The 15,528-nt window shown below is 28.6% G+C and overlaps 1 protein-coding gene across 2 annotated transcripts in view; it reads right to left on the reverse strand.

The window, feature by feature from the left end:
* The window catches only part of LOC124369738 (calcium-binding mitochondrial carrier protein Aralar1), a 92,404-nt gene that overhangs the window by 35,669 nt on the left and 41,207 nt on the right, over positions 1-15,528 (reverse strand). For both annotated transcript variants that reach the window (XM_046827804.1, XM_046827805.1), the window contains 4 exons: positions 15,219-15,358; positions 7,062-7,208; positions 5,707-5,848; positions 4,714-4,807 (listed from right to left, as the gene is read on the reverse strand). In XM_046827804.1, coding sequence (XP_046683760.1) covers positions 4,714-4,807; positions 5,707-5,848; positions 7,062-7,208; positions 15,219-15,358 — 523 coding nt within the window. The remainder of the gene's footprint in view (positions 1-4,713; positions 4,808-5,706; positions 5,849-7,061; positions 7,209-15,218; positions 15,359-15,528) is intronic.

Genomic DNA, 15,528 nt, shown 5'->3' on the forward strand with positions numbered 1-15,528 from the left:
AGAACAAGTTCATTTTTCTACGAAATCCTTTGACGCGATCTACCGAAAAGGTCCAGCCACTTTTTGCCGTATTTTTGTTGGCTTGTCCGCAAAACTTGTTTACATGCAAAAATTAAATAAAATCTTCTGATAAACTTAATAATCTGATAAAGGTTACTGACTTAGATTAGGTACTCTTCAGGTAACAAAACAGATTGTCTCCTAACGTCTTGATGGGCAGATTTACTCAGTACACAGAGTCTAATCCACTTACTGGTATTCGAGAAATTAAAAATTTGGTACAACTTTTGCTTAGAAGAAGAAATAGCCCGAAAATATTTGAAACCTGGTCGGTTTTTATTTTTACTTACACTAAACAATTCACAATAGCTGATCAGTGCAGTCGTTTCTCCCAAGCTGTGTACTGGCTAAACCAGAGGTTGTAGCTCAAATCCAACAGTAGAATCATTCTTCAATTTCAAATTTCCTTCAAGAAATGTCCCGTCACTTTTTGTCATATCTCTAACGGTTCAGCCACAAAACGCCCTTGAAGTCAAAACTTGGGTTAAATCTGGATAATTCAATAAAATAGGTCTACTACTCCCAGATCCCTCTTGAGGTTAAGTGGTAGAGAGGACTTTATAATCCTAACTTCGCCTCTAATAAAGACATTTTTCATTTCATTTCATCCCTAACCTAATGCTCGGACTTAATCTGTCCCAGAATTCCGCTTATCCCTGAATTTGCCAACACCCGTTTCTGGGGCCTGGGGCAAGTATAGGCTATAAGAAGCTTCACATCGAATTCGATATTTCCATAGCTGTTTTAACAAAAACATCAATATTTATATTAATTAATCAAATAAATGATTTGTACTTTTTTCAAAAATATGTGAAACTGGATTGTACATTAAAAATCACGGTTTTGAAAAATAATAGTTATGTAAATAGTTAAAAAATTATTACCTACAAAACCTATCCATGAAGATGGAAATAATAAGCACTGTATACATAAAAAATAGCCTAAAGCTGAGCTGATGCTGACTCAAACTCTGGACACATAGTCTCTTATTGTTTGTTTTGTTTTAAATTTATTATGTTTGTTTGTGTGTGTGTGTGTGTGTGTGTGTGTGTGTGTGTGTGTGTGTGTGTGTGTGTGTGTGTGTGTGTGTGTGTGTGTGTGTGTTTTCTGGAAAAAAAATCCCTTCCTTCATGCAATGTAGGAAACTAACAGCAGTAATGAAACAAAGTGAGCACTGAACAATTAAACAACAAAGTAGTATCAAACTGGCATTGAATCAAACTGCCAACTCAAGATTCTCATAGTTTGCTTTGTTTATGATAGTATTATAACACTTAATATGTAATATGTTTTCTGAATAGACTGTTTCTTTCTAAATATGTTTATCGTAGTTTTATTATAACTTAATCTCATTTGACATTTAAATCATCAATGTACATTTTATTTACATCAATAAAAAGTGGACATTGGTGAAATGGTTAAACTTATTTGAGGTAATTTTTTTATCAGTTTCTAAGGATTAATGTATTGTACAGAGTTGAAAGGACCTAAATTTTCTTTTCTGCATAAAAAATGCTGTAATTTTTATATGTTAAAATGTATTTATGTATAGATTATGTATATTTGATTATGTATATATATTTATGTATAGAATTATCTGTTTATTTATTCTTCAGAATTCCCACAATATAATTGATTCAAGATCAAATAAAGATCTACTGATAGAACTGTTATTTTTTTAACTAACGTAAATCCTATAAAAATGCTCAAACATTAGGATTTAGAAAGGCAAAATTACAACACTTAAGTTATGGTTTAGTACATAAAACTGCTTGACATAGTAAGTGATTTGAGTACCGTTGATCCCATGTAACATAAGTGATTCATGCAGTAAAAACTTATGGTTACCGAGTTTTACTTTATGTTCTTGGACTCTCTTATGGCTGAAAATTCAGATTTCCTAACTAGTTTGAGTACCCTTAACCAGATCATTTTGGAATACCAGTAATTATTATATTTTATCGGATCATCGCAACCTACCAACCTAGCACTTTTCTATCCAGGTCATATGGTATACTAAAACCATGTATTTTCTTAAAATCAAAAATCAAAATGTTATCCTACAAATGTGAACTAGAAGGTTCCCCAAAAAGTGAAAAACTACAAATGGTTTGAAAAATAAATCATAAGAAACAAGCAGATAGTGGAGTGCAAACAAAAAGAAGACAAATGAAAACAGCACCAACCACATCCACGAATGTGGGTCTTCAGAAGAATTCAGGCTGTCCGTCCGTGCAGCACCAAAACAGACAAACACTGTCAGCACTTTGCTTCTTAATTTATCTAAAATTATAATAGAAAACATGTCTCCTTTTTACATTAATTTTAGCAGTATTAACCACACTTTACTGTTATTCCCTTAAGATTAATTTACAACAAAACTGAATCGAAAATTAATTTTCAACCAAATTTAATAATTTATACAAAACTCAAGTTATTATGAACAAAAAATATTTGGGAACATGCAAGAAATCTTATTCTGCAAGGACAGTACATAAAATAAGTAGTTTAAGTGATTAAAAACAAAAACACAATTAATTATTATGTACTTTTCAAAAAACAAACAAAATAGATACACATAATATATCAAGCAATTAAAGGCTTTTCATGAAATATTGAATTAGTTTCACACTTTTTGAAGATGGCAGTTAATTTAAAATAAAATTAATGTCTACTCACCATTTTATTTTTAAGTAATTTTGATTAATACTTTTTGAAAAGTGGATCGATAAATACGAGATGAAAGTTAAAATCAATAAATATGCACAGCTGTCTTCCTTATTACAAAGTCTTTAATACATCACTAAACTCATACTAAATGGTTCTGTTACACTTCCAGAAACAAAGTGGTTTTGAAAGTTTTACATAATACTTCAGTTCCAGTACTATTTAATTTTTATTTGCTGCAGGGGCATCAAGAATAAACCTACCTTACCTTATTAGCTATATTAAAATGCTGACCACTCCAACCACATTGTTTAAGCTCCTAATTGGACTACATCTATAATTTAACTTTCTAATAAGTTGTGTAAATAAAAATACTAATATGAAAACAAAGCCAACCAAATAAATCAAACAAAGAAACATAAAATAATCTCAAAACATCTTGTTTTTGTCTCCAACAAAGACTAACTAGTCATTTCTACAAACATTAAGAGTAATTTATGATTTCTAAACAATTCTTCCAATGTTAATCATTTCTACACTGGTTTTACCACAATTTAAAAATACAAAACATTTGTGGATGTGCTTCTGAGAAATTACAATTAAATATTATTCATTACTTTGTTCACATTCCAGTTTTGCAAATAAAATAGAGTATTTTGTCATAGTACATAATCAAATTCATTAACTAAACATATTATTGAATTTTTAAGCGTTTTTAAAGATTTTTGTATAATTTTTTAAAGTGAAAGTGACTACAAAATAAAATACATGTGTTAAAAATGTAACCTGAATGTAATGATAAGAGGACACATGTTATTAGCCCCAGCTCATATTCTGGTACATTGGAAACCAGGATGATTTTCTCTAAGACTAGCTTGTCTTATTTCATGAGGATAACTTATCAAATAATTGTTACAGTAATTAAATCAATTATTATAGGGTAATATTATTACTATTAAGAGAATCTTTTGATTGATATTGATCAGAAATCTTTGATGTATTATTGTCTTATTTTATGAGAACAACTTATCAAATAATTGGTACAGTATCTCAATCAATTTTTAGAGGTAATATTATTACTATTAAGACAATTTTGAGACTCATATTGATTAGAGATTTTTAGTGTATTATTTAAATTTGGTAAACTTATAACAACAGAACCAACACCAGTTCACTGCAACATGGATTTAGTACATTAACTGCTAAGTGTGCCTAACAATTACCTGTAGACAAATAATGCAAAATGTGCCAAATAAAAATAGATATGATGCACATTATACTTATGTTTCACATGTGGCACATTTAGGATTTAACTGTCTTTAGGTTTTTAGTATTATTCAAAATTAGAAATGTCTCAGAAATTCATTAGACTTTTATGTTCTTTCTGTTTGGTATGTATTAAACAGACAGTTCTATTTATTTCTTTGAATCCCTGTCTACATAAGCTAATATGAATTAGACTGTTTTAGTAATTACAATTTAATTTAGCTAGTCCTTAAATATTTATTCCTTTTTAAGTAATAAAATATATTACTTTTATTTATTGCATATTACAAATTTATGACTTGTAATTTGTAAAAAGTTTAACATTCAATTTAATATAATACTAGAATTAAATAAAAAACCGAATTGGCAAAAAATGTAAACAAACGTGTTTGAATTATACCTGAATCCTAGATAAATTTAAATCAATATAAAAGTATTAAGATATTTGGTTTTAGAATTACAGAAATTAAAAATCAAATTAATTACTTTAATTTGAAGGAGAAGCAATGAATGTTTGCTTTGGTTTGATGAATTCTTTAATTCAACTGATGGATTATATTTTAGACAAAAAAGTGAACTCTGTAAACACTATTAATATTTTGTTGAGTCATTAGGAACTATGACTGCATTACAATGGAACAAACTAAAATTGTATGGACCAAAGTCCTCTAGTACTTCTTAAAATTACAAAAAGGTAAATATAAAAGTAAAGCAACTCACGTCGTCTGATGAATCAGGTGACAGAGTAAGAAAAGGATGTCTACCTCTAGAGGAGTAATTTGAGACATCATCTGTGCTGAATACAGAAACTCTTCTGAAATTGAAACAGAAAAGACATAGTAAAATTTATACAATTTAAAAACTGAATACATTTATTTTCTCTTCTAACCTTACACAAATTGTTATCTAATTTGTTCTTAAAACATAATACATAGTGTTAAAATATGAAAAATGTGACTGCTAACTCTGGAAATATCTATTCTTAGATGCAACTTCTAACATATTTCAGTTGTATCTGAAGCTGTGTCATTGACTTTGCTGCTAACAAGTCACAAGTTGCTAGCCAACATTTGGCTCCCTTACAATGAATATGACTTTTACAACTTACTCATTAATTGTCACCTATTTATTAGATCCTAATTTACACTTGCACGCATGTGTGTACACGCACACATGCATGCATGTGCGCACAAGCACAGTATATATTATATGTGTATACATATATATATATATATATATATATATATATATATATATAAAATTTACATCTATTATAATATTCTATATACATTGAATAGCATGTACAAGGTTTTAACAAAAAAGGGTAATTTTGTCCACTTGTGGATTCTTAGCATTATTTTAAGCAGTGACACATATCAACCTCGTTGGCTCTTTAAGGATTTAAGGTCAATTATGATGAAACACTTTCAATAATACCTTGGTATTATCGGATATGTTTCATCAATTGATCTTTTCAATCAATTTCTAATCATACACAGCTCCAATTTAATCTTGAAAACAGTTGGGAATAGGGTAAAAATACAGATTATATATTTACATTGGATTACTTCAATGATATATCCAACAAATTCTTCTAACAGAGGAAGACTAATTCCATTCACCCTGTTTAAAATTTTGTCTATCGGTTTGAATTTTATTTCCAAAAGTCAATCAAAGGAATCAATTTAGTGGTCTATCAACATCTTAACTCACCTTTAGTTAACTCTTGATCTTTCTGCCCATTAGTCGCATTTAGGTATATTCTTTTAACCAACTCCATGTTGTTGAGGAGAGAGTTAAATGCCATAAAATAAGGAAAACTAACTTTATGACCACTCTGTCCCCCTCCAGCTGCCTGCAATCATTATTAACCTTTAGCTATAAATCAATTCAAAGTTAATTTTTAGTAGAAAAACTACACAGAAAAAGACAAATTTGAAGAGGCCATTAGATAATTTTTTCCATAAATAAAGTATTCTTAAGAATTTCGCCCATTCACTTCAGAAGGAACGGACCTAGAAGATGGTTCTGAAGTGATAGAAAAATAGTCACATAATATATAAAATAAATTTAACACATTCAAACTTTGTAAAAGTTTGAATTCATGACCACATGATTGGTAGGTTTTCTATATTGGTTTGGCTGGTACGCATGTTTTATCCATTTGTAAAATTCTTATGTGCCGTAGAAAATGTAATTAATAGAGAACATATTATAATTCTTAAATTTGTTATATAATTATCTGTCATATAATATACTAATATTACTAATGTAAAATCGTGTTTACATGTTGCTTATAAATATTTACATTTGTAATTACTTGTTTGATTGCAAAGGTTTCAGTAAATTTAGTTGAATAAAAGGTTTCAACAAAGACAAAAATATACTAATTGTACAATATTATATTTTTTATGCTGTATATAAATTTATAGCAGTATATTATGTCTAAGAAACCAATTTTTACAGTTATTTTATTTTAATTCCAATCAAGTGTATTTGTTTATAAATTGATCAACATCATTTATAATTATAGCTCTGGATTTAATAAAAAATAGAATGTTAAAAACATACCTAAATAGGTTTCAAGTGCTTATTACATCGCTTTATTGTTTGTGTGTATCTCACTTCTCACAAAATAGTATATGTCAATTTATTCAGTTTTTTATACGGATCTTGATATATATTTATTTACTTTATATACATAATGAATCAAATAAATTAAAATAAATAGCAACAGCAGGTCATGATAAATTACACAAAGACATTGGCATTCAACCTGCAAAGGTATCAATTTTTTCAACTGACTTCATCTGAAAGATCCATTGTTCTTCTGTCAAATGAAGTTAGTTATAAAATTTAATAAATCATCAAGGTATATGTAGACATACTTAATTTTGAATAATCCGTATTGATACTGGATATCCAAATGTTTCATAAGCAGTCTTAATGCAGAATATAAAATATATTTTACCTCATTAATTAATATTCCAATTAGACCATTTTTTAAAGTATGTAACCATTCTGCTTCACAGTTATTAGTTGAAAAACTCACAATTTCAAATCCTTACCGCTACAAGATTATCCTTAACTTCTTTTGTAAGCAGGTGACTCTTGATGGAGCCCATGATGTCTCTGAAATCAAGAGCTGTGATGAATCCAGTTCCTTCTTTGTCAAACTGTCTAAAAGCTGCGGTGGCGCATTCTTCGTGGAAGTCCTAAACAATAACACAACAGATTCTTCAAATGCCATGTCGGACTTAAAATAGTTCTTTGCAGAGACATGAGCATAAAAGGAATGAAAAATGTAAAATAATCAAAAAGGAACTGATCATGACATAGTTGTCATCGTCTTATTTGGTTTGGTCTTATGACCTAAATGTACTCAACATTAAAATTTAGTTGAAAATATGAATTTAGAGTCCTATGAAACTTAATATATTATTAATGATGAATGACAATAGTTAACCATGAGTATAACTATTAAAAATTAACTAACTCTAAAACTGGTAATTTATAAGAATCATAATAACTAAACTCTGCTTTAATATTAATAATGTGTTGTAAGAAATGTAAAAAATATCATTCTTCTAATTTTATTAAAAGAATAAAACATTTCATTTATTAATTGCATATAAAATATAAACGAAATGCACATTTAAACAAAATAGCAACAGCAATGTTTGTTACAAAGCCTTTATAAGGAATCAGTGTCTGCAAATATTTGGTTGTTGATTGTTTAATAAATGAAATTGCCTCTATTTCCTGAGTGTTTCTCAGTACATAACTGCTTTTCAGAATAACTTGCATCAAATGGTGTATGTTTAATAACTACTTAACAACTAAATAGCAATACCAACAAACAAACTATAACAAAAATTACAGAAACTGTGAAAACGCTGTGATTTAAACATTTTTAAGGCAAGTCAAGTATAGAAATAGAAATAAAAATGATGTAAGTAAAACATATAAAAGTTCTAAAACCTACAAACACCTACACTCATAGTAAGTTAGAGTTGACTAAATATGATAAGTGCAGCTGACAATTATCCCCGAATAAATAAGGAGTACAATACTGCACACACCTGGGAAAGTCAGATGTGTAAAGATTGAAAACAATTGGACTAATACAGCTGCCTTGGGGAACACCCCACTGTTTAGCAATGATGAGTCACTACCTATTCTGGTTATCTGCTGTCTCCTACCAAAGTATAAACGTATCCAGTTCAAGACATTTTGTCCAAAACCATAGTAATTCATCTTAGCTACTAGTATATCATGACTGATAAGAGTAAAAAATTTGTGAATAATCAAGCAAAACAACAGAGCTTATTCTACCTCTGGGCTCTCCATCTACCAGATCACACTCAACATGTTTGTGAGTTCAATGCAGGTACTATGGTTTTCTCTAAATCCAGATTGCAATGATGACAATGTATCATTCGTTTTTATATGTGTGCTTAACTGGTGAACTACTATTTTTTCTAGAACTTTTGATGTAACTGGAAGGATTGATATAGACCTCAGATGCTTGACACTTGTTGGGGTCAACACTTTAGGCAACGGTGGGTGAACAATACTGGTTATCCAATTTGAAGGGAAATTCCCAGTTTTAAGAGATGTATTGATTAAATGGGTCACCACTCCAAGGATAAAAGGACTCACAGCTTTTAACATATTTATTGAAATACCATTGATACCAACTGCATTAGATTTTATCTTATTCATTGCTAACTTAACTTCTTTGTCCATCATAGCTTTAAACTGGAATTCTTTCTCAATATTACCCATTTTAGTTGTCATGTACAAATTCATGGCTTTTTTGCTGACTTCACCATTATTCCCTATTCCAACAAAAAACTCATTTATTTTATCAACTGCCATATTAGGGAACAGGAAACTTCCATTATTATTTCCAACGATACCACATTCTTTTAAACACTTCCAGAAGTGTCGAGGGTTTTGAGAAAAAGCCAGATTTTTCACAGTGTGCCTTTTTTGCTCTATTTTTCAGTCCATTCAACTAATTTTTGAAAGCACCGATTTATGGTACAGAACATTATAATGTAAACTGATTTTAAATATATTTTCTAAATACCAATACTGATTTTGAATATTTTTTTTAGTACTAATATAACAAAATATAAACAGCATTACAAAAGTAAAGTGATTGGCAGTCACAGAGTTTATGACTTTTTATCTTACAAATTAGAAATTAGCATTGGTATGTAAGAATAACGAATTAATATTTTGGAAATATTATTATTGTAAGGTTTAACAATATTAAACTTTAACCACATCTTTTCAACATTAAAAAATATTTAAAATTATGATTTATTTATCCTTTTATTATTTAATATTTACATATTTTGTCTCATATTTCAATACGGTAAGATTTTTCTAAATACAAGTAATTTAAGAATATTTAGGAATGACTATATTATTACAAAGGGTTTTAAAAATCCGTCATCTTTAAATGAAAATAGATTGATTTTTATTATTTTATAAATGCCAAAACTTACAATCACTTAAGTTCTTGCTTGACACAATGTTTCAAGTATTTTTAGGAGTTTATTAAAAAAATTTAATAAAAACACAATCTTTGATCGAACTACATCAATCTTTTTAAGAAATGTAGTAAAACAGAAAGTATTTTATCTGTTTTATGTATTTTAGAAACACATACAAAATTATAAGCTAATTATTTAAAATATTTGTGTAATCATAGATGAAACACAAGAGAAATTAACACAACTCAAATCAAATTTAACTTGCTTTTGGGGTAACTTTAAGGTAGAAAACCATGCAAGGGCTTGACATCATTATCCTCACTTTCTCTACCTCTGTTAAAAGAAATATTACAATGTTTGTCATTATCCTGTGCCTAAAAATGAAAACTTATTACATTGAACAGTGTTATTGATTATTTTTCAATCTAAAATCTTACAGTAAAATACTACGGGTAGGTGAGGTACATTCAATATTTATTATGATACAAAATAACAGTTGACAAACAAGTTATTCTAATGTGTACTGCTGATTCATATATTTTTTAATTTAGTGAAGATATTCCAATTTTAAAATCAACTTTACTCTTCAATAGAAAATAAACTATTACTGGGAATCAACAATTGTAATTAAATCAAGCTACTACATTATACAACTTAGCAACTTAAATTACATGAGGATTATACACTTCAGAAGTACCGTGAATGATATCTTTTCCTATTATTTATTAAGTATCCTAAGTCTGCAATACAATATTTACTTTATGATGAGGTTATAAAGATTGGGATTAACATGATTTAATAATTTGATATTTTAGTTTTGTTTGATTTTATTTTGCAGTAATAAACTTTTTAAATTTGATTGTTCTATTATATTAGTTATAATAATTTATTGTGTATATTAGCAATGATTACTAAACACCACCAATTCTTATTGCCTATTGTCTCTGGGTAGTGGCATCACTGCTCACTAAACAATTATTCTTTGGAATATGCAATAATTTAGTACCACATAGAATTTCTGTACTATACTTCTCTTTGTATTCTATAAATTTTTACAAATCATAGAAATTTGTAAGATCAGAACCAACTGAAACTAGACAGTAAACCTACTTACTACAGCCATCTTTGGACTTGAAGGCGAAAGATTTTTAATGACTAAAATAACTTTATCGTTTTCCATCATAAATTTTCAAGTAATTCGAAAAAAGTACTATAATTAATTATGAAAAATATTAAATCTATTAAAATGTTTACCAACATTCTATTTTTTTAGAGTGTAAGTCAATATCACAGTTGTGTAAATAAAGCTGTATATTTTATTATTATATGAGAAATTTATAGCTTTTAGTCTTATTAATATATTCAGTGAGATCTGATACAAACATTTTTTGTTTTATAAGTACTTATTATACTCAAAATTATATTAATACTAAAATTATCCTATTTATTTTAAAATCATAGCTTTGTTTTATGAGTCAAATATTTAACTAAGTCACACTAATCCCTCAGGAGTACTGTGAATATTAGTTGGCAGTGTACATCACAGTAGCATCCACTGTATCCAGGACGTTAGGAGGTTACGATTAAACAAAGTATCTTAATCAAATTTAAACAATACAAATACTTTTACTTTACAGGACACATGAAGAAGCAAACATACTTTTCTAGCCTTTCACATGTACTCTATAAAATAAATTGTAGGTCAATTCTTAAAAGCTAACAAAAAGTTCAAAGTTATGCTAAGATTGGGTACTCGAAACTCAGTAAACAGATATATCAAGAATAAAAAGATTTTTACAGTTAACAAACAGTATACATTGACACAATAATGTATTGTAGGACCTTACAGTCAAATACTAAATGTAAGTAGAAAATTCATCCTTTTATAAGGGTATTATTACAGAAGTCAAAATGAAATCACACCCACTCATCACCAATTACAGTTTTATAAGAATAAGCATCGTAAAATGATATGAAAGTTATCATTATAAATGTAAAGTTCTGTAAAACAAACAGTAAGTTATCCTTGGATATGTTTTGCAGCCCAATCTCTTTAACACTTGTAAAACAAATACAAATAATGAATAAAGTTGTTTTAAATCTTTAACTTTAACTCAGGCATTAATTTATTCACTTCAGTTCTTAAAATAACACTTAATTGCATGTTTTTATTTTGGACAAAATGGATAAGAATTTGTAACTTATTTAACAATCAAAGAAACTTAGTTTATAAACGTTTCTAAAATATAAAACTGAAATTAAACTTGTGTACTTACATTTTTTTTATAGATATCCATAGTTAAATGCACAATAAAACTACTCTAAAAAATCATGGAGAGAAACAAAGTGATCAGTACTGGACACATGCCAGTGGTGGAATGGACGATAACGTGGTAGACAAGAGCTTAAAATAAATGAATATTGCATCAGAAATATTACAGATAGGAAAACCTCACTTCTAACAAATTGACCTTAGATAATAGTGATCACCGAACTTCGTTCATGTAAATCGGGTGACTTTTTTTTAGAATTAGCAAGCCCATAAAACATAATAAATAATGTTACATGGTATAGCTTTAAATCACACAGAATGAATACAACATGAATAGTTTTATTGATCAAAATACAAAATGTAAAAGAACGGTCCTGAATAACTTGAAAATATTTATACTCTTACATACAAGCTTCTCGTCATCATAATATGTTTTCAGTTTATTCTACACTTATACATTTTTTATTAACCATTCGACATGAGGATAAAAAGTAATAATTACCAAACATTCCATATTTAGCTAAATATACAATTATTTAGCTTTTAATATTTTTAATTTATTCTTATTTAATTCGTTTATTCAGTGATAGCCATAATTGGAAAAAACTATGACTTATACCCCATACCTGAACTCTTTAAGTGACCAATAATTCACATTGATTCCTCCTATCTGAACAAGGTAGTTTGAAACATGCTTGCATTGTACTTTGCTCTGACTTGTTAGTCTGAGGAGTTGCAATATCAATGTAGATAGATTATAGAATTCATAATAGATAGATTGTATGATTTGATTATCCCACAATGACAATATAGTTTGTATATTACTATGTGAATGTGTACAGTTTTATTTTTTGCATATAGATTGTATTTGAACATTATAAAAACCTTAAGTATACCTAGGATTTAATAAAATCCATGTATACTTTAGATATAAAATTAAATTACAAGATTAATCTTCCATGTTTCCATTATTTTAATAAAAGAACTAATTTGGTCATTAAAATTAAAGAGTACATTAAAGTATGCTGTAGCAAAAAAAATCTAATAGTATACAACTAAATTTCTGGAAAAAAACACTGACTTTTCTTTCCAGTTAAATACTCAACCTAGGTTCATCTCCCTATGACAAAGTAATCTTCAAGCAATTGGAGATATATTTCACATTAACATTACAGCACTCCATCCACCAGATTACAATAAGAGTTAAGTATCAAATTTACAGATGTCAGTTTGATTGATCACAACAAATAAACACTCAGAACACTGAGATCTTAGGCTTTTGTGCCAGTGTCATATTAACATCTACGTTTTTCGGTTCACACCAAGTTGAAACATTGCTTACACAATTCAATTCAACAATGCCCTCAATAAGTGCTCAAAGACACAAGATCTATGTTTCTATATTGTTAACGTAAGCCTGCTCTTTCATCCTACAAAACTCTTCAAGTATCTAGATTTTAAATTCCATTTTGTGTGTTAAAAGTTGAATAAAATTACACACTAAAAGGTTTTTATTTTAAAATGGTATGGCGTATCTAAAAAATTCTGTACATTGAGACCCATCTTTTTAGTTATCCTTAAAAGGCCTTTATAACTTTTACGACCAATTACGACAAATTTTCTAATGTTGGGAGAACAATTTCAATTTCACTTTGCTATACTATCTACATTGCTAAGTTAATAATTATATAAAACATTCTCTAATATGCAATCCAAAATAAAAGAAGAACAATTTAAACATATTGTGTAGTTGAAGTGAAACAGACTTTAGACAAACAAAACTACATTGATATAAAATATTTTTAGTAATAGGGGATTGCATATACTTCAGCATTGAACGTGTTTAGAAGTATTTTTTTTACAGACTACTTGAGCTTATGATACAGTTTTTTAGTGCCACTCACTTAATTGAGATATTTAAAATAAGTTGCTTGTAGTTGAGTGATTATTGGTACTCGATATAGTCAGTTAATATTTACTCAGTCTGTTAGTCTCTTGGGATTTACTATGACTGTTGGGATTTTCTGTTCATCACAGATCAGAAGGCAGTAGGGATCAATTCTCTTTTTTTATTGTTCCACCTTGTCTTGATTGTGCAGGAAACTATGCTTTTAATCTAATCAGATGTAACGTTTTGCTTGATTCGGCTTGGCGGCTAGGGCCAGAAGAAAATTCTGGCTTAGTAATAGTGCAGACCACCTACACTTAATTGCTTATACTGTTCCTTAGGTAAAAAAAGAATATTGCTATAGGTTACATTAACTTGTTCTTTGTCGTCACGCCATTTTTGTTTCTATTGTGTATGAAATCATGAACAGAATCTACCATATTTGATGTGAACAGAACGATAGTCCATTTATCATCAGCCATCATGTCAGGAAGAGGTAACTAAATGCAAATATATAACTATTGTAGCTAAAGGAATTTCCATTTGGTGAGGATAAGACATAACATAACTATTATATCAGTTTCATTTGTTTTATCCAGAGTCTTCAACACACAAAACTGATAAAAATATATATTTGTTATAGGTTTGTATGTTTTCAAATTTCAAAATTTGTTAAAGTAAAACTTGTTGAACATTTTTACGCATCGTGATTTATATAGAAGTATGTTGTGGATAGCAATGCTGTGAACTTGTTTTCAAACAAAGCTCTCTACTTTGTTAATATACAAACTTTCTTTCATACAGATGCATACTTTTTATTGCAATTAATATTATTTTATTTCTATACAAATAAATTTGGCATTTGTGGTTGTTTTGATTTTGCTTAAATTATTTTTTTATTTAACCAAACAGTAGGTCCCATAAGTTAACGATTTTGTGATTTAGGCAAGTTATCAAGTTATACCTCATACTATAGGTCTTTGTGATTACCAAGTTCTCTCTACTCTGCCAAAGATTGGTATCTTTTATTTATCCCTACAACACCTGTTTTTGGGTAATTGTCTGACACCTCATTTTAAAGTTCTACATATGAGAAAATAATGGTAAAAGTGAAAGGCTTGTAACTTAATTCAATCCGACATAGTGTTCAGCTAAAGTTAGAATTTTAACTTAGTTCAAAGGGCATTTTGGATAGAATAGTCTTAAACAAGTGTTCTTGTCTCATGGATTTGTCTCATTAAGACCTTTAATTTAAGGTATTACTCGTTGGGTCATCCCATTTAAAATGTATGGATTTCCTCCCACCCCCAATTTTGGGGGAGAGGGGTTAGTTTTAAAATCTGTCTGAAATATACTCAGATGATGTTATTACAATACACAAAGAAGATTTGGAACTTCTCAACCATAGAAAAATTAAAGGTAAAGAGGTGAGTTTTAAGGTGTATGTGTAGTTTTTTTTCCATTGCCCTATTTTTAGCTATAGTATTTAATTATACAATATCATTGATTTGAACATGCATTACAAATAACTGAGGTCAGTAAACTATTAACAACTTACGTGTAAAAACTGACTGAACTCTGCATAGCTAATTACTCGTGTCTTATCTTTGCCGAAATAGAGAGAAATGAAGGAGTTATCAACTCCATGTGGCATTCTCTTGTACAACTCTGTATTACTGATAACCTCCACAAATTCCTCTGTAACAAAGCATTATATATATGAGCATTAATTAAAATTATTTAATCTAATATTTTGCAAACATTACCTCATTTGTTTTCTACTAGAGTAAAGAATATATTGTTAAAATAATTTAGGAAATCTTATATCTCAAAACATGATGACCAAAGTATTAATTATTATGTAAGCA

The sequence above is a fragment of the Homalodisca vitripennis genome, chromosome X (assembly GCF_021130785.1).
Source record: "Homalodisca vitripennis isolate AUS2020 chromosome X, UT_GWSS_2.1, whole genome shotgun sequence".
Classification (NCBI taxonomy): Eukaryota; Metazoa; Arthropoda; class Insecta; order Hemiptera; family Cicadellidae; genus Homalodisca; species Homalodisca vitripennis.